We start from the raw sequence: 25677 nt of genomic DNA, 5'->3' as shown, positions 1-25677 counted from the left end.
AAACCCCACGATAAAGCACAATGATGTTTCACTTGTTTGGGGCTCAGGTAAGCCCACCATCTGACCTCCCCACGGTAAATGAAGGGGCCATGTGGCTAGTGTGACTAAGGAACTGCTTTTAAATTTTGTTTAATTTCAACTTAAATAGCCACATGTGGCTAATGGCTACCATACTGGACACTGACACAATCTCTAGGCCTTACCAGAGTGTCCAGCATTTCATGCGTGCTCAACAATGTTGAATGAACAGACTCAAGCTTACATTAAATTAATTACATTACATTAACCATTACAAAAAACCAGGTAAACGATGAGGATAAACCAAATAGGCCATCATCTCCTGGTGTGCTTTTCCGTCTCCATGCTGACCATGGTGCTCTGAAGACTGAGGCTTATTCTTTTCTTTCTCATTTTAAAAGGTTTTTAAACTTCTAAAATTATTTTTAATTGTGATAAGATATGTATAACATAAAATTTGCCATTAAGCACATTCACATTTGTTGCATAACTGTCACCACCACCACCCATCTCCAGAACTCTCTTCACCTTGCCAGCTGAAACTCTGTGTCCATTAAATAGCTCCCCATTCTCCTTTGTCAAGGGGGTCATATTCTTCACCACTGTGTTATACTAACATCATGCATGTGCTACAAAATTCTACCCAGGTGCTGTGATGATGGAAATGTTCTCTCTGTATGTTGTCCATTGCAGCAGCCGCCAGCTGCATGTCACAAGTGAGCACTTGATATGTGGCTAGTGTGACTGAGGAACTGATGGGGAGGAGCCGTCTTCAGAGTCCAAGGTCTGGATTAAGTTACCGTTCAGAGAACAACATCCGCTGAGCTAGACCACACACTCTCAACTGGAGCAATGTGGCCTTAAGGCAGCAGAAGCAAGTTTTTGGGGGTGGGCAGCAAGCTTACTCTTCTCATGTAAAGAGCATATGCTATGTGCTAAGTCACTTCAGGTGTGTCCTACTCTTTGTGACCCCGTGGACTGGAGCCCACAAGGCTCCTCTGTCCATGGGATTCTCCAGGCAAGAATACTGCAGTGGGTTGCAATTTCCTTCTCCAATGTAAAGAGCACATATATATATATATATATATATATACACACATATATATATGTATGTATGTATATGTATATGTATACATGCACACATTTAGTATATGAACAGATGTACAGTTTGTGCTATTAAAATTTCATGGGGTGGCAATGAGCAAAAAATATCTAAAACACTCTGCAAGGGGCAAGTCTGTTGGAGCACATAATAATGAAAAAAAAAAAAGTAGAGGAACACTAAAATGCTAAATATGTTCTCACACGGAGGTCTGTTATGAGTGAAAAGCGTTCTTGTTTGCCACTCTGGGAACCATACCAAACTGCCCTGTGTGAGTGGTTCTTAGGGAGATTACCTGCCAAGTTCCTAAATCTCTAACACAGGAGATCTTTGAAATGGGCTCACTTTGTAAGGAGCCATGAGAAGTGCAGTGGGCTTCCCAGGTGGCACAGTGGTAAAGAACCCGCCTGCCAATGCAGGAGGTGCAAGAGATGCGGGTTTGATCCCTGGGTTGGGAAGATCACCTGGAGAGAGAAATGGCAACCCGCTCCAGTATTCTTGCCTGGAAAATTCCATGGACAGAGAAGCCTGGCAGCCTGCAGTCCATGAGGTCACAAAGAGTCAGACATGACTGAGCACACATACACACATAAGAAGTGTAGCTTTTTCTGTCACATGGGAACATTTAGTACAAAATTCACAAAGCACCTTACTGAATGCACTGAGGATCCAGAAAAGAATAAGCCTTAGTCTTCAGAATGCTGTGGTCAGCATGGGGACGGAAAAGCACACGAGGAGATGATGGCTTATTTGGTTTATCTTCATCGTTCACCTGGTTTATTGTAATGGAGTTAAGCTTGAGTTTGTTCATTCAACATTGTTAAGCACACAGGAAATGTTGGACACTCCGGTGAGACCTTGAGATTGTGTCGATGTCCAGTATGGTAGCCATTAACCACATGTCGCTATTTAAATTGAGATTAAACAAAATTTAAAAGCAGTTCCTTAGTCACAGTAACCACATGTCAACTGCTCCCTAGCCATCTGTAGCTGGTGCCCACTACTACTGTAGTGGACAGCACAGACAACATTTCTATCACCACAGGAAGGTCTACTGGGCAGCACTGGTCTAGAATTTCGTAGCACATGGATAGACCCCGTGTGACACATATAGTGGTTAAGATCTGGCCTTTGGGGGTCAAACCAGTTCCACTGCTCAGCTGCTGTAGGACCCTGGCGTGTTACTTAGCCTTTCTGAGCCACAGTTTTCTCTGTAAAATGGGAGTAGTCATGCCGACCTGGTGGGATTATGAAAGTGAAAGTGAAGTCGCTCAGTCGTGTCCGACCCTTTGCGACCCCGTGAACTATAGCCTACCAAGCTCCTCCGTCCATGGCATTCTCCAGGCAAGAATACTGGAGTGGGTTGCCATTTCCTTCTCCAGGGGATCTTCCCGACCCAGGGATCAAACCTAGGGATCAAACCCAGGTCTCCCGCACTGGGGGCAGACGCTTTAACCTCTGAGCCACCAGGGAAGTCAGTGAACATCAGGAGATGACACAACCCTCATCATTGCTCAATACACAGTGTCTAGTGTAATTTTCATTATAATAATATCATTATCCTTGTTATTACTGGCAACTGGGTGGCTAGACTATCCATCCAGACATTTTATATTCATGTTAAGTTCAGTAATGTTCCTGTTATGGAGGTTTTCAAATATTGGACTGTTTCCCTGCATATGTTCCCTCCCTTTATGGCAGCCACACCCCACCCCATCCTCAACATCCTCGAAATGTTGAGAGTCTGGATTTAGGTGCCACCTTTGCCCTCAATCAGTGGGGGCTAGAAAGGTAGAGGGGTAACTCTAGAGATGTGGAGAAGTATGACTGTTGACTTGAATGCATTTCTGATATATCCAGGAGATCTGCAGGACCTCAGTAGATTTGAGAAATGGGGAACAAAGTTCTTCCTGAAAGTAACTACAAGAGAGTTACTGTACTCGCAACAGCCAGGAGCTGACTACTTTGGGAGCTGTGTTTAAAGTATTTCCAAAAAATAAATAAATAAAGTATTTCCACCAAGAATCTCATTACTATGAAGCCTCTTATTGCCAGCTGGGACCTGGAATAAAAGCAAAGGCACCAGCCCGTGGCCAAATCATTAAGACAAATTAAGACATATTAACATATGCTGGAAACAATTACCCACATAAATTTAATTTGTTTCACTGCTGGAAGAAAATCCTGAGAGGGCAGGGAGACACATACCCGAGGACAGTTCGGCAGCCACCCTGAGAATCTGTCACTTGTCGGCACCTTAGGGGCTGGGAGATGCTTAAACTGGATGTCGAGCAAAGGACAATATATCTGAAAATACATCTTCTATTAGGTCATGGAGCAGGTGCTTGTACAGGTTACTTAAATATCTAGATTGGTAATTTTCTTTTTTTTTTAACTACCATTATTGTCATGAATAATCATTATAATTGTTTATCAAAATAATGTATAGAGCTCAAAAATAGAATAGGAACATTTTATAATCAAATAATATACTTAGCAAGCTTATATATTTGCATCATTGTTTGCTCTTTTTTAAGAGACTAAAACTAAATATGAGCTAGTTCATTGGTTTCTGAGTTGTAGCTTTCAGTATCTCTTTTGTTGTCATTTTATTTCACTATTTTTTTGTCATTATGGTTTCTTACAGAATTATTGTTTTTAATTGTCTGAACAATAGGAAAACAAAGTCTGCTCAGCACACCACATTCTTTTTCCCAAAGAAGTAGACTCTTACCATCCAGGTTATTCTAGGATGTGACTGTTGCAATATGCTCACTGTACGGTAATTGTGCAGTCTTGCTCTGGAGGTTGATGAATGAACCCTTAACAACATAGCGGGGTAACTGCTAGAGGCCAGAGCCTCTTCCCTCAAAATATAACTTCAGAAGAAGCAATCAAAGCCAGAGGAATGGTGTGTTTAGAGTGAGAGATGTCTTTTTCTGTCATCATCATCATCATCATAGCTTCCTTACAGATTTTTCCCAAACGTCAACTATGTATGATTATATTTGAGGAGCATAATCCCCTAGTCACTTAAAAAAAATGGATCGGCCTTTTATAGTGTGAGGAGTGAATATAAATCCTACTTGTGTTTGCGGATAGCCTGCATGTTTACTACCTTTTCCTTGGGGTTGCCTTATGGCAACCTCTTCATTTTTCCTGCTACCCTGTACTTCAGGGTAACAGTTCTGGAACAACTCTTGCGTGTCGAAGACTCAGAAAATCATTTTCTGTGGGAATCATTTGATTCAAAATGTGATTCTCATTTTGGAAAAAGGACAGGGTAGTCTGACACTTCCAAATGACAGCTTGCTGAAAGATGATTTGGTTGCTTCTCAACCTGGCTTCGTGTATCACATAGAAGCAGTCCAGTTAGAGAGATGCATCATTTGACCACATTTATATGGGCATCTTTGATGGAGGGCAAAGGTTTCTAGCAAGTGGGGATGTATGCTTTCCACCTCTGTATCTATCCTGTAACCACTGTAAGTCAAGTAACATTCAGTCATTTTTCTGACTATTTGAAATGAGGCAAAAATGGTTCTCTTGCCCATCCAAAGACCTTTTGAAACTAGATCTAAACAATGTGGTCATGAGTTTCTTAGATTATCTGTGCCCTCAGAAATTTTTATTTATATCCCAACTTATTAAAACAAGGGTTTTAAGGAGTCTCATAATCAAAGCCATATAGAATATGGTTTTAAACATAAAAGCAATTTGAAAATCATGAAAAGAAGGAAATCTGCTAGCCAGGAAGGATAATGAAATGACTGTGCTTTATTATTGAATTTGGTCCTGATATTGTCTAAAAATCCATCACTAAGGAGATGATTAAATACCATATGGTACAGCCACATGACAGAAGATTATGTTGCCTTTAAAATTATCTGCAGGGTGAATTTGTAACAGTAAGAAAAATGCTTATGATATTGTATTTAGAAGAGAGAGGATTATAAACTATAAAACTATCTCAGCCCTGTTTATAAAAAATTGAGAAAAAAATATGGGAATAATATTCACCAGAATATTAACAAATAGCTGATGACATGAAGTGATTTTTGTTTTCATCTTTACATTTTTTTCCTTTCTTTAGATAATTGTAATGAACATATATATTACTTGATAATCACACATAAAAGTTATCTTTTTAGTTGACTCTGAGATTCCTGACAGGAAAGGCAGAAAGGGAAATGATCATGAGTTATACAATTTTTATTATGTGATGAAAGAACCTTCTCAGTTCTTTAAGGTAAACTTTTCCCTAATACTGAATCCCAAAAGAATGTCGAGTGATACAATGGTAAAGTCCTTAGAGCAGACGCCAAAGAGGGACTCGTTTTACTTGTCTCATGACCACCCCTCTCAGGAGCCACAGACATAGCACTCACTAAGAGCTGAGGTGGTGGGGATTTAGCCAGAGGGGATCTTGCCCCCTACTAACCTTCAGTCTCTTAATTCTGCATTTGGAATACTGAAATGGTTCTTTCCCCCAATGCATTTATTCAAACAAAATGTGTGAGATATACCTAGCAGATAAAGACATACCGCTCAGCTCTTTTCACACCTTGAGGATTGAATTGCCACCAGTCCTGGAAATTTTTCTTCGAGTAATATAATTTGACTTCTCGCTCTTTCAGGTGTTGCTACACTGGATTCCAACGTATCTGGAAAAATTGGTCTGCGTGCTGTGGTTTATTATTTCTGTACCACTCTCATTGCCGTAGTTTTAGGTAAAATTTATTTCTGAATCCTTTTTTTTTTTTCTGTATAATTGTGACTTTCCATTTAAAAGTAGTTGGTTTTTTTAAATGCACACTTTTTTAAAGATCAGAAAGTACAGTTGTTAAACTGCTATGAAGCTGTTAGGCTTGAAGTCAGCACAGAACCTTTTATATGAACAAATATAATACTGACTGACTTTCAGCCATGGTACTGCTTATTAATGTCTCTAGTAAATAAACAGAGAGAGGGACAGTTCTTCACCTTATCTGGATCATTGGGTCGAAGAAAGTGAAGCAAAGAGCTAATCTTTAAACTTGATAATTAGTCTATAATAGTGGGTTTGAGTATAATTATAAAGTATTTCAGACATACAGCATTTCAGTACATTTCTAATTTCACATAGTGCCCAGAGCTAATAGAAATCTTGCCAAGTATAAATTTCACTTGAAAGAGGGAGAATATTCTAATAAGGGACTATGGTTGCTCATATACCTTTGACACTTTTGTGAAAAAAGTATGGTCCATCATTTGCGACCTAGCATGACATTTTAAGAAGGATGCCCCCAGTGGTGAGAGGGGGCAGTGTACTCAAATGTTGCAGCCAGCTTGACCCTTACAGCTCTGCTTTGATGAACTGAGGATGTGGTAAGATTTTAATGGTATTAAGCTGGGCGACCTAGGAGGCCCTGAACCCTGCCTTAAACCAAAACCACATTTCATTAGGCTCCTGAGGGAGGCCAACACAAAGAACAAAGCTGGGCTGATATCTTTTCTGCAACCCTGAGAGGGGAGAGTAGACCACACCCATTCATGGCCCCTGTATTGCCCACTGACTCCTCCTATCAGCAAAACTAATGCATTCAGCATTCTTAACTCCTACCCCATTGGAGGGGCATTTCTCTTTGAGAAGAGTGATAAGGGCATGGGGCCTTTTCTTTCTTTTTTTTTTTTGTGTGTGGGGGGGTGCCTTTTCTTTACTCCCCTCCAGTCCATCAACCTGGTCTTTCCTAAAACCTCCCACCTCTGCTTGGACACCTCAAACAGAACCCATTAGCTCCAAAATGGTGCGTTTGTTTTTATTTTTTGACCACACAACATGCAGGGCCTTAGTTCCCCAGCCAGGGATTGAACCTGCATCCCCTGCAGTGGAATCATGAAGTCTTAAACACTGGACCTTCAGGGAAGTCCCAGATGCCCTCTGTTTAAACAGTTTTTCTTTATAGCAAAATCAACTCTCTCTCCTCAGAACTCCTGTTCTCATTGCACCCCCTAAGAGTCACACAGAACAACCCTCCCTAACCTAAATCCTTTTGTGGGTTACACACAGCTTTTCAGATATTTGATGGCTGTGGTATGACAGGAAGATAAGGCTTATTCACTGTGACCCTCAGAAAAATACCAGCATCTATGGGTAAAAGTTACAGAAAGATGCTGAGTACCCTGAGTTGGAAAATAAGTCCTTCTCACCCCAACCCCTGCCTAGGCAGATCTCATAAGCTAAGGAAGAAAAGAGCATTCTCATCAGCAAGTGTTTCCAGAAGCAGTTCTGGAATGCAGCCGCTCATTTTTTAAGAACACACAGGAAGAGTTCCTTCTGCTTTATTTAGATGGGAAGTAATTAAGGCAGTAATTCTGCTGAAGTTCCTGCTGAGGCTTGGTGTTTGGGGTAGATTTCTCAGGGTCCCCATCCCACTATTGCCTGGTACTCTAAGATGGATGCACAAGAGGTATCAGGTGCCCTGGGGGATTCTTAATGCTCTGTGGGTGCTATCTTTGGTTACAGGTATCGTGCTGGTGGTGAGCATCAAGCCTGGTGTCACCCAGAAAGTGAATGAAATTGACAGGACAGGGAACACCCCTGAAGTCAGCACAGTGGATGCCATGTTAGACCTGATAAGGTGGGTGTCCGACCAGCAGCGTGGCTTCACAGGCATACAGCCTGTGTGGTTGCACAGGGCCCCATGCTTGGTTTAATGCTCTGCTAATGCCATCTTGAAATTTTTTCATAATTTTTAAATTATTGTATCTGTTAATTTTGCCCTGGACCCTGCAAGTTACATATCCAGTCCTGCTTTCCAGGTGATGGTTCCACAAAGGAATGGAAGGAACAGGGTCTCTGTCAGGGTTTAGGATGGACAGAGATGCCCAAAGATACTTGTTGCATTAAGATTCTGGGCTGTATTGGGTAGTTGGTTCTGAAGCAACTTGAAGAAATATATTTTTTAATTGTACAGGAGAAACCCTCTTATCTGAAACAATCAGGGCTACAGATTGGTCAGTTAATTTTAAAAAAACAGCATTTAAAGCAGAGAGTCATAAATATGCACTACGTATTTTGTTTATGCTTAAAACTTAAAGGCATTTATTTACCCTTTTTTTATGTGGGGCCAAGGTCATTTCTTTGTGTCAGTTGATTGTAATTTTGTATTTCTGTTGCCTAGGCTGCCTTTATAAATGCATCATCTACAATTTCCAGGCTCAGTTTTCATGAAGTAGAGCAACAAAACCCTTAGAAATTGCAAGGAAAGCTGAGATCTGAGTTCTTCTGGCTGTTCTTTTTATTTCAATTGTCTTCCCTTACCTAATGCAACAACAGAAATTTTACTCACTTGCCTTGAATGAGTTTCCAGGCATTCCAGCTTAGTTTTTATAGAAACTGCTCCTTCCTTTTCACATTCATATTGCATTGATTTACATAATATTTCATTCAATAATTACAATGATATTTGCAACTGGCATAAAGAATTTGGGAACAAGTGCAGTCGACTCTCATTGATGAAAATAGAAATGTGCAAAATCTTAAAGAAGTCTCTTAACTGTGCATGTCCACCTGCTAGTACATATTTCACCAAGGACAGCAACCGTGTTGGCTACTCAATGAATCAGTTAAGTGTGATGGTTAGTTAGGAGAGCTTTCTATCCCCTAACTGAAGCTCAGTAGGGAAAAAGAAATCTTAATACAGGAAGCATTATGCAAAGGCAAGACCAAAACCATAGTACTAATTCTATAGCGTACTCATTTCCATCAATGTATTGGGTGCGACAAAAACAAACAAACAAAACCCACTTTTGTCTTAATGTGATACTGCTTTTCATGTCTCCAACAGGAATATGTTCCCTGAGAACCTTGTCCAAGCCTGTTTTCAGCAGGTAAGGATAATGATTTTTGCCCTCAAGCTGTTCTACTCTTCCTCCTTACCCATTAAGATTTTTTTTTCTTCTATGACCTAAGAAATGGAATTAGCCCATCAAAAAAGGGGCGATGTATTAATACCTGTGAATGGAGGAATTTCCGGTCACCTGTCAACCCCAGTCTTTCCAGCCATAGCAGCATGCCTGTTGTAGCTTACACTGCTCCCTTTTCCCTTAGGCTTCATTTTTTCCCCAAATGGTTTCAACTGGAGCAAGTCAGGAACCTGCCAAATAATGAGTGTTTTCAAATCTGGCTTCTAGCACCTAGTTTCAGAGAACCACTTTATATTTGTGAAGAAGCTCAGACTAGCTGCAGATATAATGCAGTTGGGAAAGGTAACCTCCACCCCCACATTGGGAAATCAGTATGTGACCCGTGTGGGTGGTTAGTGTTCCTGGTATCTGGTATTTTCTTTCATCGCTACGTTCCCACTGCTGGCACTCTACAGAGCAATGTAACAAAGCCACTTTTTTTCCTTTAGGGAAGTTTCACAATCTCTTCACTCCATTTCCTTTAAGCCTTCTTCTCTTGTTTATCTGTGCACTTTAAGACAGCTGAGTCTATCACAAGCTGCTGAATTCATTTACATAAATTACACAAACAGAGACCTCTATGTTGACCAACAAAAATGGCAATTAAATTGCTCCCTGCTGACCTCCAAGAGGCACAGAACCACCTCTATTTAGGGGGTGCATTTGCGGTTCAGCCACAGTGGTCACTTGTAAGGTTCTTGGTATTGGCAGAGCCTTGTAGGAGTAACATTTATGCCCACTGTGATGATATACTAGCTCTTTCTTAAACGTCTCTGCTGAAGCTCAGCAGAATCAAAGGGGTGAAGGAAGGGAATTTAACAGAAATCTCACTCATGTAATAGCCCTAAAGGGACTGTTGACTTTGGAACAACCATATAGTTCTTGATGTTTACTAAAGTCATGGTGACTAAATTTAAAGTGATGTGGTGTTTTTTCCCCAGGTTAAAAATAATAAATGAATAAATAAATAGAAACAAAAATGATTGACAGGATTCCTGTAGAATCTATTAAAGTACCTAAAGATAAAACCTATGCTTTCTTCTACATTGTTGCTCCATTAATTGGTCCCTTACTACAAAAGTGAGAGAACATTTTGACACCATTGATGGTGGCTATGGTGGTCAGAGGGTTGGAGTTCTCAACCCCAGTTTTGCTTCCAAAGCCTCAGGGGTAGTACCGTCCAAAACCAAAGCCGATAGAGGCCTCAGAGGTGGAAACTTTCAGTGACACTTATCTGGCCAAAGTAACATTCCTATGGTTTATCCTTAGGAGCTTAAAAATTCTTTTTTTTATTTCTTTGACCTTTTCCCCCTCCAACATGCAGTACAAAACCACACGTGAAGAAGTGAAGCTTTCTGAGGAGCCAGGGACAAACAGCACCGAAGTGTCTGTCACAGCCATCATGACAACTGCCATTTCCAAGGTACCACTTACACCCTTTTGTCTGCTCCCTTCCCCAATAGGCAGGGGCCAAGTCATGAGTGAGCAGGAGATGGAAATAAGTAGATCCTCATTGTTCTCAGATTCCACATTTGTGAATTTGCCTATGTACTAAAATGTATTTGTAACCTGAAAATCAGCATGGTGCTGGTCATTCACAGACACACCAAGAGTGGTGAAAAATGTAATTTGCCCATGCACATGTCCCAGCTGAGGTTGAACAAGGCTATGTTCAGCAGTTTGTTTTTTTCCTTTTTTTATTGGAGTATAATTGCTTTACAATGTTATGTTGGTTTCTACTGTACAACGAAGTGAATCAGCTGTATGTATACACACATCCCCTCCCTGGTTCAGCTGTTACATGGTAAATATGTGTCCTCTGTGCGGTGTGTCTTTGCCACATTTTTCTCAGTTTTGTGTGTTAGCTTGGCAATTTCACTGTTTGAAATGTCTCCCAACCATCATGCTTCACTGCTGGCTAGTTAGTGTTCCCAAACGCAAGAAAAAGCTGATGGTCCATATGAGAAAATACACGTGTTAGAGAAGTCTCATTCAGGCATGAGTTTAAGTGAGTTCGATGTTAGTGATTAAACAATATATATTAAATAAGGTGTCTTTGAACTTAAACACAGAGAAAACAAGGCTTCATATTGATTATTTGACCAAAATGATGTGACTGTTGATTCCTAGGAACCTAATCCTCTGTTTCCCCTTAGGAACATTGACTCAATATTCCCTAAGTCAGTGTTGGCGGCCACTGTATAGAGTATAACTTCTGAGAATAATGAAGAGCAACTGAACCACACAGAGAAAAGAATGAGTCCTGTCACTTCTGTCTCTGCCACCCAGAGTTGAGTTGGGTATCTCTGGGAACATCGTTAGATTTGCAAGACCACATAAACATGGAATGCAGGCCTGCAGTTCCTTATTTAAAACTCTCTGTCCAAATATGATTCTGAGTCCAGAGTTTTTCACTTTAGAAGGGCCAGCTGATGTGTATACTATATGTTATACAACATCTTTAAGTGGAATTGGCAATAATAATCTAGAATCAAGCACATCAACATATCTGCAACTAACTTACAGTGTGGCTACTAAGTAAGAAAAATAGGCTATCTGTAGCCTCATCTCAGTTCAGGATAGGTTTTGCCAACAGGAGTTTGCCATAAACTTATCAATGAAATCAGTTGGCTCTGAGAACTTTTAGGATTTCATTGTTCGAGATTCTGGTGGTTTAGTCACTAAGTTGTGTCCGACCCTTGTGACCCCATGGACTGTAGCCTGCCAGGTTCCTCTGTCCATGGGATTCTCCAGGCAAGAATACCGTAATGGGTTGCCATTTCTTTCTCCAGCTGGAGATTAGATCAGGTTGGCCTGAAGTAGTACATTTGTAGTCCTGTAGTAGATTTCTCCTGAATGTACTCTGCCTTCACTCCGGAAGGAAAAATTTAAGGGGAAAAAAAATGCAGTAGATTTAGGAATTCACATTAAATAGGCCACGGTTAGCTCCCTCTTTTTTCCTACAGAAAGCCCTCCATGACCTGGCTCCTCCCTGGTTTCCCAGCTTACTTCTCGGTGAGCCCAATCTATTCTATCTAGATCCAACTCCGCAATGAATTCCTGCTCTTGCTTCTTGATACGGTTCCACAGAGATTTTTCAGAGCACTCTCCATGAGCCAAGCTCTGATGGGCACTGGGATTATGACAGAGAAAATACACATGTGATATATGCTCTCATGTGAAAAGCGATGAATATCACAGTTGGAAAAAATAGAATACTCCCTAATAGAATAGGGAAGTCTAAATTAGTGTGGCGGCTGTAAAGGGTGAGTAGAGTACAGAGACCTGGTGTGTGATGATGTCTGCCTTTCCTTACCATTTTTCTGGAGTCTGCTTTCTAGATCTCTGCTTATCTCCTGGCTGCCTGCTGCTCGGGCCTGTCCTTCACTATCTTCACAGCCCTCATTCATGTCTCCAGTCTCCACATGATGCCTGTAACTCATAGCTTGGCTGTGCAGTTAATTACACACCATCTTGCTATCATTGGCTCATGTTTCTCACAGTTAGTCTTGTCTATCCAGCCACATTTTAAGACCTTACGCTGTAGCCAATGCAGTTAACACACTAACTGCTCGATAAATATGTGTCTGATCATGTCAGATCATAAGTAAGAAATAATTGGTACCCCAGTGGCTCATCCACATAATTCTTTATAAACCTGGTTTGCACCACTCAGAATATGTTATCTTCCTGTGAAATCTCTCAGTTAAGCTCATGCTGCACAACTAGGATCGAATTATCTCTTGGTATATCCCATGCTACTCATGTGTGTGTGTGTGTGTGTGTGTGTGTGTGTGTGTGTGTGTGTGTGTGTGTGTGTGTGTGTGCGCGCGCGCGCATACACGTGCACGCACATGCAGTTGTATCCAACCCTTTGTGACCCTATGGACTGCAGCCCACGGAGGCTCCTCTGTCCATGAGATTTCTCCAGGCAAGAATACTGCAGTGGGTTGCCATTTCCTCCTCTAGGGGATCTTTCCGACCCAGGAATTATACCCTCATCTCCTGTATTGGCAGGCAGATTCTTTACCACTGAGCCACCTGGGAAGTCCCCATGCTATTCTTACCCAGGATAAAATGAAGAAATGGTTCATAATAGTAGATATCTGGTTAATTTTTATCTAAAATAAAATCCTATTGGTTATCTAAGGTTAGAGGCAGTAAAAAATATTCCTGTGTTCATTATCAGGATAAAATAGATAGTAAAGTGTCCTAAAAATGTCTGCACTGGTAAATATTTTGAGCTTCCTGCATTATTAATTTGTATCTTTTTATGCAGACTCCTAATGTAACTACTAGTTAAAATAACTGAAAAGTGCCTAAAGTTATTAAAAATTTAAAACATCCCAGAATAAGAACTCTTCAAAAGAAATATTAAAAAAAAAAAAAAGAAATATTCAAGTATGGATTTGCTGAAAGGGGGTGGGGGGAACACTTCAAACTTCAATGCCAGAGGTGGGGGCAGTAAAATTTGATACATGCGTAGGTGGTTTTTTTTTTTTGCTCCTAAACTCGTTGATCCCAAGTTGTTGCTAGGTCACTAGTTTGTTTGGCTATCATATCTTCCTGTTTCAGGGTCTATGCATTCTAACAAGATTATAATCATGCATCAATATTATTTTCTTGGTTTTGATCCACAGAACAAAACAAAGGAATACAAAGTCGTAGGCATGTATTCAGATGGCATAAATGTCCTGGGCTTGATCGTCTTTTGCCTCGTCTTTGGAATTGTCATTGGAAAAATGGGAGAAAGGGGACAGATTCTGGTGGATTTCTTCAATGCTCTGAGTGATGCAACCATGAAAATCGTTCAGATCATTATGTGGTGAGCAGACACCAGTTAATGCCATCTTGCTTCCCCTGATGGCTGACCCTTCAAAACTAGAAGGAAAAGGTTTATGTTTCTCAACTCACCTCACCCTAGAGTATTAAATAATTCCACATATTACTTAGAACTCAGTTCACTACTGAAAGTCTAGAGATCAGCCATTGTCTTTTCTACCAAGGTCCTTGATCATCTTGCAACCAAGCAGCATTTATGTAAGAAAGAACTCTTAAAGAAGTAATTTGAAGGAGTTTTCCAGAACACAGGTTGCTTTCCTTATCAGGCCCCATGCAGAAGGGATACAGTAGGTACACATGAGCCCTAATACATCCAAATGAAAGCTGCCATAGGCAAGCATAGCAGCTGCACCACCTGAGCATCTGCCCTGTCCCTGGAGATACTGAAAAGTCCACCTTACCTGGGAGACCTCTGCCTCACTTATCTCACAGCAAGTTGGTTTGAAGTATAGACCTTGACAGTGACAGTAAAGGGCTTAGTTATTTCAGTTAATCCTGCTGAACCTCAGCTTCATCATCTGTTACAAAGGATAATAAAGTCTACCCCTGGAGTTGGGAGGAGTACATTAAGTGCATGATGCATGTGAGATACCTAACCCAATGCAAAGCATGTAATGATAGCTCCACAAACAGAGCTATCACAACAGAGCTATTACATAACTGGTTCTGTTGCTGATACCACTACCTGGGAAACAAGATGACTGTGTCTAGAAAGAGCCTAGAGGCCATGATTGGAGAGTCAAGCTAGAGAGAGACCTGCAGACATGACAGCCAGCAGGGTGTATGTGCATAGGAGCAAGGCATGGGGTATGGACCAGAGTGCCCCTTATGGTGGCATGGGTGGGTAGAATTTAAGGTGCACAGGGGTGCTGAAACCTGTAGCCAGTGTCGTCCAACTGGGCTGAAACTGAGACCTTAGCTTCACTGTGTATACCCTGTGCCCTTCCCAGCTAAGGGCACACCCCAAGCCGAGGTATATGCCCTGGCTTGTTTCTTTCCCAGCATTTCCACCCTGAGAAAATATTTGATGACAGAAGTATGTCTTTTCTTGTGCCTACTTTCTAGCTACATGCCAATTGGTATCTTGTTCCTGATTGCCGGGAAGATCATAGAAGTTGAAGACTGGGAAATATTCCGCAAACTGGGCCTTTACATGGCCACCGTCCTGAGTGGGTATGTCAGACTCAAGGGAAGACACTGAAACCTCATTTGAGCCAATGAATTGCTGTTGAGAGGCCGGGTTTCAGTTGGTGAAACTGGCTTCTTTCCCACCGGCAGGGAAAGATGAGGTTCAGGGATAAGAGAGCAGTGGGGAGAAGGGCTGCCCTTTAACAGCTGAACTGGAGGTGGATCACACTGTGCTGATTTCCAGATCTTGGCAGAACAGCCTGGACCATGCTTTGTCACTGCCTTCATTAGCTGTGTTAAAATCATTTCTTAAGAGAAAAACCCACTGGTAGCCTCTCTTGGCCCTCTCCTGGCCTTCCCTTCTTCAAGGATGTAAACCAACCAAACAAGTAAGAACAGTCCCCATGTACCCTGAGCCTGAAAGAAATTAGGCAGGGCCTAAACTAAGTTGGACTGGAGCAAGCAGGAGTGGGATGGGTGGTTGGTTCCAACCCTGTTGGGGAACTGGTAAGCACTGTCACACCCTGCATCATCAGAGAGGGTGCTGGAGAATCTCCAGGTTGGTAGGAACTGTGCCAAGCAGGAGACGGCTGTGTGCATATTTCCTGTAGCACACTTATTGGTTCCTTGAGGGGAGATGTAGTGGGATAGGTTATGAATGGTGCCGCCAGATGTCGGTCCGGGGGCAGGATATGTCACATATGCTAAGAAATATGGACCAGGGGAATGACTAACCATCATTAGTTTGACTCACATAGGTCAGTTCCCCCAAACACCCAGCGGGAGGAATCAGCTCACCTGCTGGAACTTAGTTGCACTGGGGAGTATCCACTGCATAGGATTCGGTTCTTAATCTGTGTTTACTAAAAGCAGAGTCATGCTGGTCAATGGAGAAGAAGGCCAGAGTCAAATTCCAGGGCCCCAGTAGTAATGGAGGTGGGACCATGCACCTTATTGGAGGCCAGGGGCTGTGTCCAGGCCATGGTATGGCTGAGATTTATTATGCTGAGCTATTTAATGAGAGGGTTCTGCTGGTTTCTGCCCCATCAACCTATCTAGGTTCCTAACAGAAAACTAAAAGTCAATTTCTCATAGTTCTAAGCCATAGGCTGTCTGTAAGATCCCTTTCTTGACCTCCAGGATCTATATTTTAAATGACCATTTCTCATTTCAGCTTCACGTAACTGATCTGTAAACTCTGAGTTGCCATTTACATGGCATCTGCTGAATCAGTTTCATTTTTTAAGCCCTTTGGTTTGTGAAACAAGGAATAGTTTGGAATGTAGGAATGACAAAGAAAACAGGGTCAGTCATGAAATATGACTATAGGAGAGCAGGGATAACTTCCTCCTTACGCACACTGACTCCCCTCTTGGATGGTGGTGCTGTCCAGCTGGATAGTGGCGTGGTCCGGGCTGAGTGCTGTGATAACGGCTATGATACTGTTGACCACAGAGTCACCAGGGAGGGGAAGGTTAGCTGGACCTGGGAAGGTGAGGGAAGGCTTCCAGGAGGAGGGGGAGATTTCACTGAGTCTTAGAGGAGGAGTAAGAATTCAACAGCAGAAGGAAGTGAAAGCATGTTAGCACGCATAGCAGGAAAAGCAGGTACAGGGCTTGGCAGCATGACATAACTATTCTGTGAGCTCTGAGATGTGGACTCAGCTACTGGCTTAGCCACCAACTTTGACAAGATATTTGATTTGCTGAGTCTCCTCTTCCCCATGTGTTCACTGGAGACATATATTCCTGTTCTCTTTCTCACTGGACCATAATGAAAGTTGAATGATATCATGAGTACAAATGCTATTTGGAAAAAAAAAAAATGAAGAGATAGTATCATCTGTGAACCTGTTTCTCTCTCCTGTTTACAGGCTTGCAATCCACTCCATTGTAATTCTCCCACTGATATATTTCATAATTGTACGAAAGAACCCTTTCCAGTTTGCCATGGGAATGGCCCAGGCTCTTCTGACAGCTCTCATGATCTCCTCCAGGTAAACAGAAGAGGGCATCTGGTGGACCACCACTTCCCTGGTGGTCCAGTGTCTAAGACTCTGTGCTCTCAATGCAGGGGGCCCAGGGTCAATTCCTGGTCAGAGAACTGGATCCCACATGCTGCAACTAAGAGACCTAGCATGCTGCAATGAAGATCGAAGATCCTGCCTGTCAAAAAGACCCCACACAGCCAAATGAATAAACAAATTTTTTTTTTTTTAATTTTTAAAAGAAGAGGGGTGTCTGGAAGAAGTCTGTGGGCCAACCCTTAATCAGTTCTCACCTCACCTGATGAAGCACTGATTGCAGTTGAGGGGGTTTTGTAACTGCCCTTGAGAAATGATCTCCCTGGTTTCTGACCTTACACATATTTCTTCACCCTGCTGGATATTTCTTGCCCTCTTGGCAGGGCCTGCAACCCAGGAGGGGGTTGTGTCATAGCTGGGGACAGTGACAAGCACAGCGACTTCTGATTCCTGGTCCTACCAAAAGTGCCATCATGCTTTGAGCTCTCGATTTAGTTTTTGGAACTGAGGTGTCACTTCGGGCAGGGATTGAGGACCAGCATTCCTAGGTCATCGTATCTTTTCTGTTTCTATCACACAGTTCAGCAACACTGCCTGTCACTTTCCGCTGTGCTGAAGAGAAGAACCGGGTGGACAAGAGGATCACTAGATTTGTGTTACCCGTTGGTGCTACAATCAACATGGATGGGACCGCACTCTATGAAGCAGTGGCGGCCGTGTTTATTGCGCAGTTGAATGATTTGGACTTGAGCATTGGGCAGATCATCACTATCAGGTGGGGCATGAAGTCACACTCACTTTCATCTCTGTAACTGGAATTGCTCTCAAGTAAAACTCATCTGTGGAGGGAGATCATGGATGGTCCAGCTGTAGACTTATTTTTGTGGTCTACAAAATCTCTTCCCAAGATTAACTGCATCTGTATTACAAGCAGCAGGACTGCGGTACGTAATACTGCATCAGGTCTCAGAGCCGGGGAGTCTCTGTGTTCTCAGCCCAGTGCACCCACAAGATGCTAGGCACAGAGTAGGTATTAAGGAATCAAGGTTGAGTAAGGGGTAGTTCCTGCTTTTAAGGGGTAGATAAGTTGGGTGTACAGATATCTAAATAAGTGGGCTTCCCTGGTCACTCAGCTGGTAAAGAATCTGCCTGAAATGTGGGAGACCTGGGTTCTATCCCTGGGTTGGGAAGATCCCCTGGAGAAGGGAATGGCTACCCACTCCAGTATTCTGGCCTGGAGAATTCCATGGACTGTATAGTCCATTGGGCCACAAAGAGTCAGACATGACTGAGAGACTTTCACTTCACTTCACTTCAAATAAGTGCTGAGTGATATGGTAAAGGCTATAATAGAGATTTGAATGTGGGACACAGCGGGCATCAAAGAAGGAAGGGTTGGCCCACCTGGGAAGGTGAGGAAAAGCTTCCTGGAAGAGAGGAAAATTTAGCTAAGTCTTAGAAGAGGAGTAAGAATTTGATAGAGGAAGTGGAGAACATTTTGAATAAAAGGAATAGGCTGAACAGGGGTCTTGATGTAACCGTGTCCTAGTTCCTAGTTACACAGTACAGATTTGGTGTGGCTGGCATAAAGAGTACAATGTAGAGAACATAGGGAGATAAGAAAGCAGGGATCATATCATGGAAGGACTTGTGTGAGGAGCTCATGGAAGGGTCTTAGACAGTCTTTCATATTATAGAAAGAATTGCATTTTAGAAAGGTAACTGTTAATTTAGTGGATGAATGTGAATGGGGGCAGAAACTATAAGCTGGAAGACCACTTAGAAGATTACTGCAGGTAAAGTATGAAAAGGCCTACATTAAGGTACTGACCCACGGGTGAAGAGCTAATTAATTCAAGAGGCATCTACTGAATTCAGAGTGAGGGACAGAGGAAGGCTAAGATGACCCCCCCGTATTGGTGGATGGTGCTTATCAGAACAGGGACTACTATAAGAGAATTAAATATAGGTGGGAAGATTAACAGCTTATACCTTTGGATACAATGAATGTGAAAATCCTTTAAGACATCCAGGTGGAAACATACAGTGAGAAATGTGGTCTTGACTGCAGATACAGAAGTCAGAGTCATCAGTTTGATGATGCTCATCAAGCATGTGGGTTGTGAGTCAGTTATCTGTGTTTGACTCTGCTTCACCAAGATTAGCTGTGACCTTGAATTCTCTAAGCTTCTGTTTTCTCATCTGTAAAATGAGGATAATAATAGTACCTACATTTTATGCAAATAGTGATTATTAAGTCAGATGATGCATATAAAGTACTTAGAATGGTACCTACATACTGAGTGCTCAGCAATTGTTGGGAATGGGAGAGTTTGTAGAGAAGAGACAGAAACTAATGCGTGAGCCCTAGAAAATCCTAGTATTAGAGGCAGGCAGAAAGGGGGGAACCCAAGAGGAGAATGAGAATAAAAAGGTGGTTAAGAGTCGTGAAACCATGGTGTCATAGAAACCCAGAGAAGAGAGATTTTCAAGGATGAAATGGTCAACAGAGTCAAATCTTGCAGAGAATTCTAGTCAAGTGAAGCCTGAAATTGCCTGCTCAAGTAGATGGTGAAAATGTCATTAGTGAATTTTGCCAGAGGCGTTTCTCTGGAACAGCACTGTTCAATTTGGTAGCCATTAGCCACATGCACAAATTGGACAGAGTAGACATGATTCTATTGCTGTAGAAATAGATGCCATCATAGTGGAAAATTCTACTGGACAGTGCTCCTTTGAAGTGATGAATTGGGATTAGAGATAATCCTAAGACTTTAGTTGAGTTTGAAAGTCATGTCCAAATCTTTGCAACCCTTGGACTATATAGCCCACCAGACTCCTCTGTCCAGGGAATTCTTCAGACAAGAATACTGGAGTGGGTTGCCATTCCCTTCTCCAAGGGATCTTCCTGACCCAGGGATTGGACCTGGTCTCCTGCATTGCAGGCAGATTCTTTACCATCTGAGCCACCAGGGAAGCCCTTAGTTTAGAGTGGAAGTTTAAGACTAACCTGGGTCCCTAGGCCTAAACACTGCTGAATCTGAACCTTTCAGGGTTAATTCACTCTTACATCCTCAGCATCTGACATAGGCATAAATCCTAGGCATAAAGTAAGTTCTTACAGTGTTCTAGTGCAGTAAATTTTTAGATCTTCCCAACCCTAAATCATATTTATTGCAGTTTGCTTGAAATTAACTGAGGACAAGTCCAAACTAGACCATTTGGAACATAGCTGGGAAACTATACCAGTGCCTCATGATCTGTAAAGAGTATTAGTGGCTAAGGGAGGCTGGAGCCCAGGAGCATGAGTGAAGTTCTCTAGTTTGGATAGTGGAGAGTATGTTAAAAGTAAAACCCTGAATCATGCCTGAGAAAGTTCCACAACCACTGTAATTCTAGCAGTTGGTCTTACACTTCTCCAAGTGCCTTTTCCCACCTCCCTCACCTCAGCCTGTGGCACCAACTCTGTACTGAACTCATTTCCAGGGAGCAACTGTATGAGGTGCCAGTTCTTTGTGGTTATTTGCCATTTGGGGGATGAATTCCCTCCCTTTACTTCACTTGTAAGTCTCCTAGATCTTTCTAACTCCTTCCTTTTTTTTTAACCTCGCTGCTAGAGGAATAAACTTTGGGCCCAGAGACTAAATAATCACATGAAAACCCTCTCTCTCTGCTCTATTGTATTTTTAAATCAAACTTGCTGATAACTACTGACCCAGAGCAAATAACAACTGTGAGGCCCAGAGTAATTACTGACTTTAAAAATCCTCTCTGGCTCTAGAGAGAATGAAATAAGAAGTCATTTTGTTTTTGTTTGTAAATATTTATTTTTGGCTCCCTCGGGTCGTGGTTGCAGCTGGCAGGATCTTTCCACATGGCCTGAGGGCTCTAGAACTTGGGCTCAGTAATTGTGGCACAGGCTTAGTTGCCCCGCGGCAGGTGGCATCTTGGTTCCCAGACCAGGGATGGAACCCACGTCCCCTGCAGTGGCAGGTGGATTCATAGCCACTGGACCACCAGGGAAGTCTCCAGTGCAATTTTTTTTTCTTTTCATTTTACAAGTCACGGTTGTGGCTTATGTGGTTGATGGCTATAAGATTTTTGGACCCATAGTTTCTCTCTTTCTATGGTTCTTTTGGACTAGACATCAAAGAAACACAGGCACCATCCACCCAAAACATGGCGTTTTATGGTTTGTCATAATACTCACTTACCAAAGGTTACAACTGGTTGGAAATGAGATAAATTTTCTTACAACACAAGATAATTAGGGGATTTGGGACCTAGAAAGAGCTTAGAGGAAAAAAGGAGCAGTAGTAGTAACAGTAGTTATTTCTGTAATAGTAGTAATACTAGCAGAAGTAGTTGTAACAGCGGCTGAAGGAGCAAAATGGCCTCAGTTTTAAGCACCTACTATATCCAGGTGCTGTACTTGATATCTTACCTGTTTTATCTCATCTAATCTTACCGGCGGCCCTGCAAAGTAGACATATTCTCCCCATCTCACAGGCAAGAAACTGAGATTCAGAGAACTAACCTGTCTAAGGACATGCTGTTGGTAAAGAGCAGAGCTGGGTCTGTCTGCCTCTAAAACCTGTGCTCACTCTAGTTCACTACCTAGTCCCTGTCCTGTGTGGAAAGCTGAGTTAGATGGCCTGACATAAATCTAGATCTCAGTGCTTAGGAAAGAATTTTCTACCAATGATTACTGTGTCTTCTTCTTTGAAAACCCTTGAAAGTCAAAATAGTATATATTCAAGCAGAACAAGTAGGTTTTTATATTTTTACCCCCATCTGAAGATTTACAGTTCCAAGTTTCAGACTTAAGCCAGGCAAATGGCTGAAGTTTAATCAGCAAGGTCAAGGCTAATGGGCAGAGTTTTCTTTGACTAAACGGATTTTGAGTTTCAAGCCCAGCCTCAAGCCATAGGGATATGGTTAACCATTATGTGTTGAGGCTTCCAATAAGGATCAACGGGTAGGGGCACAAATCACTTCTGACAAAGAAAACCCACCGATGCATTCAGTTTAAATGTTTTCAACCGGCACTGACATGAACTTAGCTTTTCCAAAGACTATTTAAGTCAGAACAGATCTAAAGGATTATGCAAAAGCCCAAAACTTTTAGAGGGATTTGGACAGCCCCAGAAATCTCTAATTGCAAATTGGTGGTCACAGCCACTGAAGGAAACCACACTTAAAGAACTCTGGTCCGTGTTTGACCAGGCCCTCAGATACCGTCTGTGACACAGCACCAGGCAGATGAATGAGCAGTAAATCAGGTTAGTGAGAATTCTGAGGCTTTTCGAGCCCACAGAATATGGATTTGTGGATAGAATCAGGGATTCTTCTAGTTTAAACTGACAGTGTCTCCATCTTCAGCTTTCAACCCAGTGGCATCCTTGGCCCAAGGATGAGAATGTGTGTCTAGAAAATATAATAGGTCCCCTCAAAGCTCATTCAAATCCAGGGACTTTTCAGGGCAGGGCAAACCCTAGTTTTCTTCAAAATGAGCAGATTTAAATCTGGAAGATGTTGCTAATGAAAAACTGCTTATTCCAAAGAGAAATATCCCTAGTGCCACATTTTATCCACCTGAGAGGGACCTTTTTAAAATCCTCTTCTGGATTCCAGATCTCTCCTCCTTTTGCACAAAGGGCACCCACTGACAGAAAGGAGCCGTCAGGAATAAGCACTTGTACCTTGGACAGGAGTCATAGCTATTTCTCAACTCAGTGCTCTAAAGGGCAGTTCCCAGAGAGGTCAAGAGTCTTGTGATGTAAAGGAAGTACATGAAACCTGCTTGGCTAGTGCCTCATTCCTTTGCCTTCGCCCGGAATATCCTTGCCCACGCACCCCTAACCCAGTCCCTCTACCATCCTTCAAAGCAGTACAAATTCCTGCCACATATTAGGTCCTCAATAAATGATTGCTTGGCTGAGTAGATGGATGAAGGGGGGAAGCAAACAGGTGGAGATGTACCTGCCCTTGTTTAGGATGGAAGGATGCATAGATGGGTGGATAAAGCCCTCCATTAACACCTTCGGTTGGTAAACTCTTGCCTTCCTCTCTAGCTCATTCATTGTGTGCTGCCCATGCAGTTCCTCTCCACTTCCTCGTATTAGAATGATGAGCCATACCTCCCCCTGGAAAAAGCTCACACTCCCCTCTGTCTCCCACAACTCCCTAATGAGGCAGAGCTGGTGCTCAGCAGGGAACAGATTCTGACTGGCCAGTTGGGACACAGCAGTAACAGACCACGGGACTAGCCACTGTGGACCAGGGGCCTGGAGGGGAGAAATGGGTGTCTAACTCCTTTTGTGCTGGTGTGTTCTGTCTACAGTGTGACTGCCACCGCCGCCAGCATCGGAGCTGCCGGTGTGCCCCAGGCCGGCCTGGTGACCATGGTGATTGTGCTGAGTGCTGTGGGCCTGCCCGCGGAGGATGTCACCCTCATCATCGCTGTTGACTGGCTCCTGTGAGTTGGAGTAAATGTGCGGCCTCTGCCGGATGGGAGGGCATGCTTCCCAGCCCTGCAGACTCTGCAGTCTGTCATCATCCCCTCCTCAGATTGCCTAATGAGCCATCTGTTGCTGCTTTAATGTCCCTCTGACCAGGCCATCTGATAACGTGCTTAAAAATTAACTTCTCGTAACTTCAAGCAGTGATTTTATAAAGGCAGTGATGTTCATTAGCGTATTATGCCTGATAATGCTCAAGGTTAGGATCTGGGTGTGGGATGAGATAAACAACATAAAATAATAAGGTGAAGACACTGGGCAAGGCCTCAGACATTCCAAATCCCACAGGCCACCCTAGCCTATCCCAGCCCTGGGTTAGCACCATAGGTTCAGAACCACCTAGTTCAGCATCAACCCACTTTACCAAGATCGTCAGCACTGTCAGGACACAAGTAAGGGCTTCAGGATAAGGTTCATTGGGATTTGAATCCTGGTTCAGTGGCTGTTTGACCTTGAGCAATTCCCTAACCTCTCTGGGGGCCAGCTGCATTATCTGAGAGATGGGGATGATTCTGTCAAGTTCATGGGGTTGGTGTAAGGACTAAGTGAGCTATTGTGAGAAGTGTGTCCAGAACAGTGTCTGGCTGGCAGTATGTGCTCAGTTAACAGCAAGTTTAATTGTTAGGATTAGAATGAGTTGGACCATTCAAACCTAAGCCGAAAGTTCATTCCCTCTCTTTCTTTCACACACACACATGCCTCCCTAAGGAACACAGCAGATCTGGGTAAAAACATGCCTTTTGTGACCCCCAAGGTTAAAGTTAGAATGAGCCTGGTTCCCGGCTTTAACCTTGATACCCACTCTGTACAGTGGTCTTTCAGTATCTGGGTCTGGTTCTGTCCCCTGGCCATCAGGGGAAAAGTCTGCTCCATATTGAGCCTTCACTCAGACCCAGCTGAACTTACTGGGGAGTACAGTGCCATGTAGTTTGCAAGTAGCAGCTAAAAATGGTAGAAAGAGAAGCAGAAACATTCCATGTGGCTTTGAAGGTACAGTCACATCCCCAAAGGAGAGAAGCTTTTGCACTTGGGAGGCTGCTCTGGGGTCCCCTCAACAGCTTGCTGGTTCTTTAAGGCCCAACTTCAGTTACCCTACCCCTTAGATACCCTACTATTGCCAAGATACCCTACTATTGAGACAATTGCCTTTTGTCTAGTGGTGATGGTCAATTTGCACTCTCTCCTCTCCCTGGTTCTTCCTGGAATACTGGTGACCTTCACTTCCAAGACACCCAGAGAAGTCAAAGATGCAACTTGATCCATGGAACAAAAAGACACTAGGCTGGTCTACAGAAGGGTCTAGTTCAGTCCATGTTCTATATAGCAGGAGGGCACCCAGAATGGACATGTGGGAGCACTGTTGGCCTTTTCTGTCCTGCCGGTGTAGCTTTCACAGGAACATTTATATAGACAGTTCCTAGCAACCGTGCTCCAGCATCCAAGATCCCATCTCCACCTCCTCGTCCTCCTGCTGCTGGCCTCTCCTCCAGGCCTTCTGGGAGCTAACACTAGGTGAGGTGCCAAGGGGCAAGCTGTTCCCAGGCTGGCCTGGGTTTTCCGGCCCTGTGCTCAGCGGCATCCTTGCTGGCTTGCTCGTGGACTGACCTTGTGTGGGAAAGAAAGCAGCACACTGGGGACACACACATACACACTCCTGCTTGGCACACACACACCACCCCACAAAACATCCAGGTTCTCTCACCTTAGCCAAGAGAAAGCTCAGAAATGCACACAAGACAGAGGCTAGGGTGAAAGACTAATGAATCCTGACCGCCCCCCCCCCCCGCCCCAAATATCTGTGGAGATTGTGTTCACATTTCTTTGGGAGGAGAGGAGGGAAATTTAGGAGATTGATGCTGGATTCAGGGGCATCGTGACTGATGAGGACCCGGGGCAGCTTGTGTGCTCATTCTGTGCCTTTAGAGACAACCCCTGATCCAGGCGTGTGAAGTGGGGGCCTCTGGTTAGCCAGCCCTGAGAAGAACCCTCTGTGGTTTGCTGAATTTATAAGTGAATTCTTCAGGTCCTGTCCTGTCTCCAACTTGAAGGAAAGTGAAACCCGGGCTTCGTGTCTGACTCACCTTCTGTCCTCCCCA

General features: G+C 43.1%; 1 protein-coding gene across 2 annotated transcripts in view; it reads left to right on the top strand.

Annotated features, from left to right (window-relative positions):
• The window catches only part of SLC1A1 (solute carrier family 1 member 1), a 73160-nt gene that overhangs the window by 45262 nt on the left and 2221 nt on the right, over positions 1 to 25677 (top strand). Inside the window, exons 3-11 of one of the 2 annotated variants that reach the window (XM_061132902.1) lie at positions 5758 to 5850; positions 7626 to 7740; positions 8950 to 8992; positions 10392 to 10490; positions 13708 to 13892; positions 14975 to 15082; positions 16911 to 17033; positions 17641 to 17835; positions 23404 to 23538. In XM_061132902.1, coding sequence (XP_060988885.1) covers positions 5758 to 5850; positions 7626 to 7740; positions 8950 to 8992; positions 10392 to 10490; positions 13708 to 13892; positions 14975 to 15082; positions 16911 to 17033; positions 17641 to 17835; positions 23404 to 23538 — 1096 coding nt within the window. The remainder of the gene's footprint in view (positions 1 to 5757; positions 5851 to 7625; positions 7741 to 8949; positions 8993 to 10391; positions 10491 to 13707; positions 13893 to 14974; positions 15083 to 16910; positions 17034 to 17640; positions 17836 to 23403; positions 23539 to 25677) is intronic. The other variant, XM_061132903.1, reaches the window with a different exon arrangement.

This window comes from Dama dama, chromosome 29 (assembly GCF_033118175.1).
Source record: "Dama dama isolate Ldn47 chromosome 29, ASM3311817v1, whole genome shotgun sequence".
Lineage (NCBI taxonomy): Eukaryota > Metazoa > Chordata > Mammalia > Artiodactyla > Cervidae > Dama > Dama dama.
The sequence above is the reverse complement of the archived record's forward strand: the minus strand, read 5'-3'. Positions and strand labels throughout refer to the sequence as shown.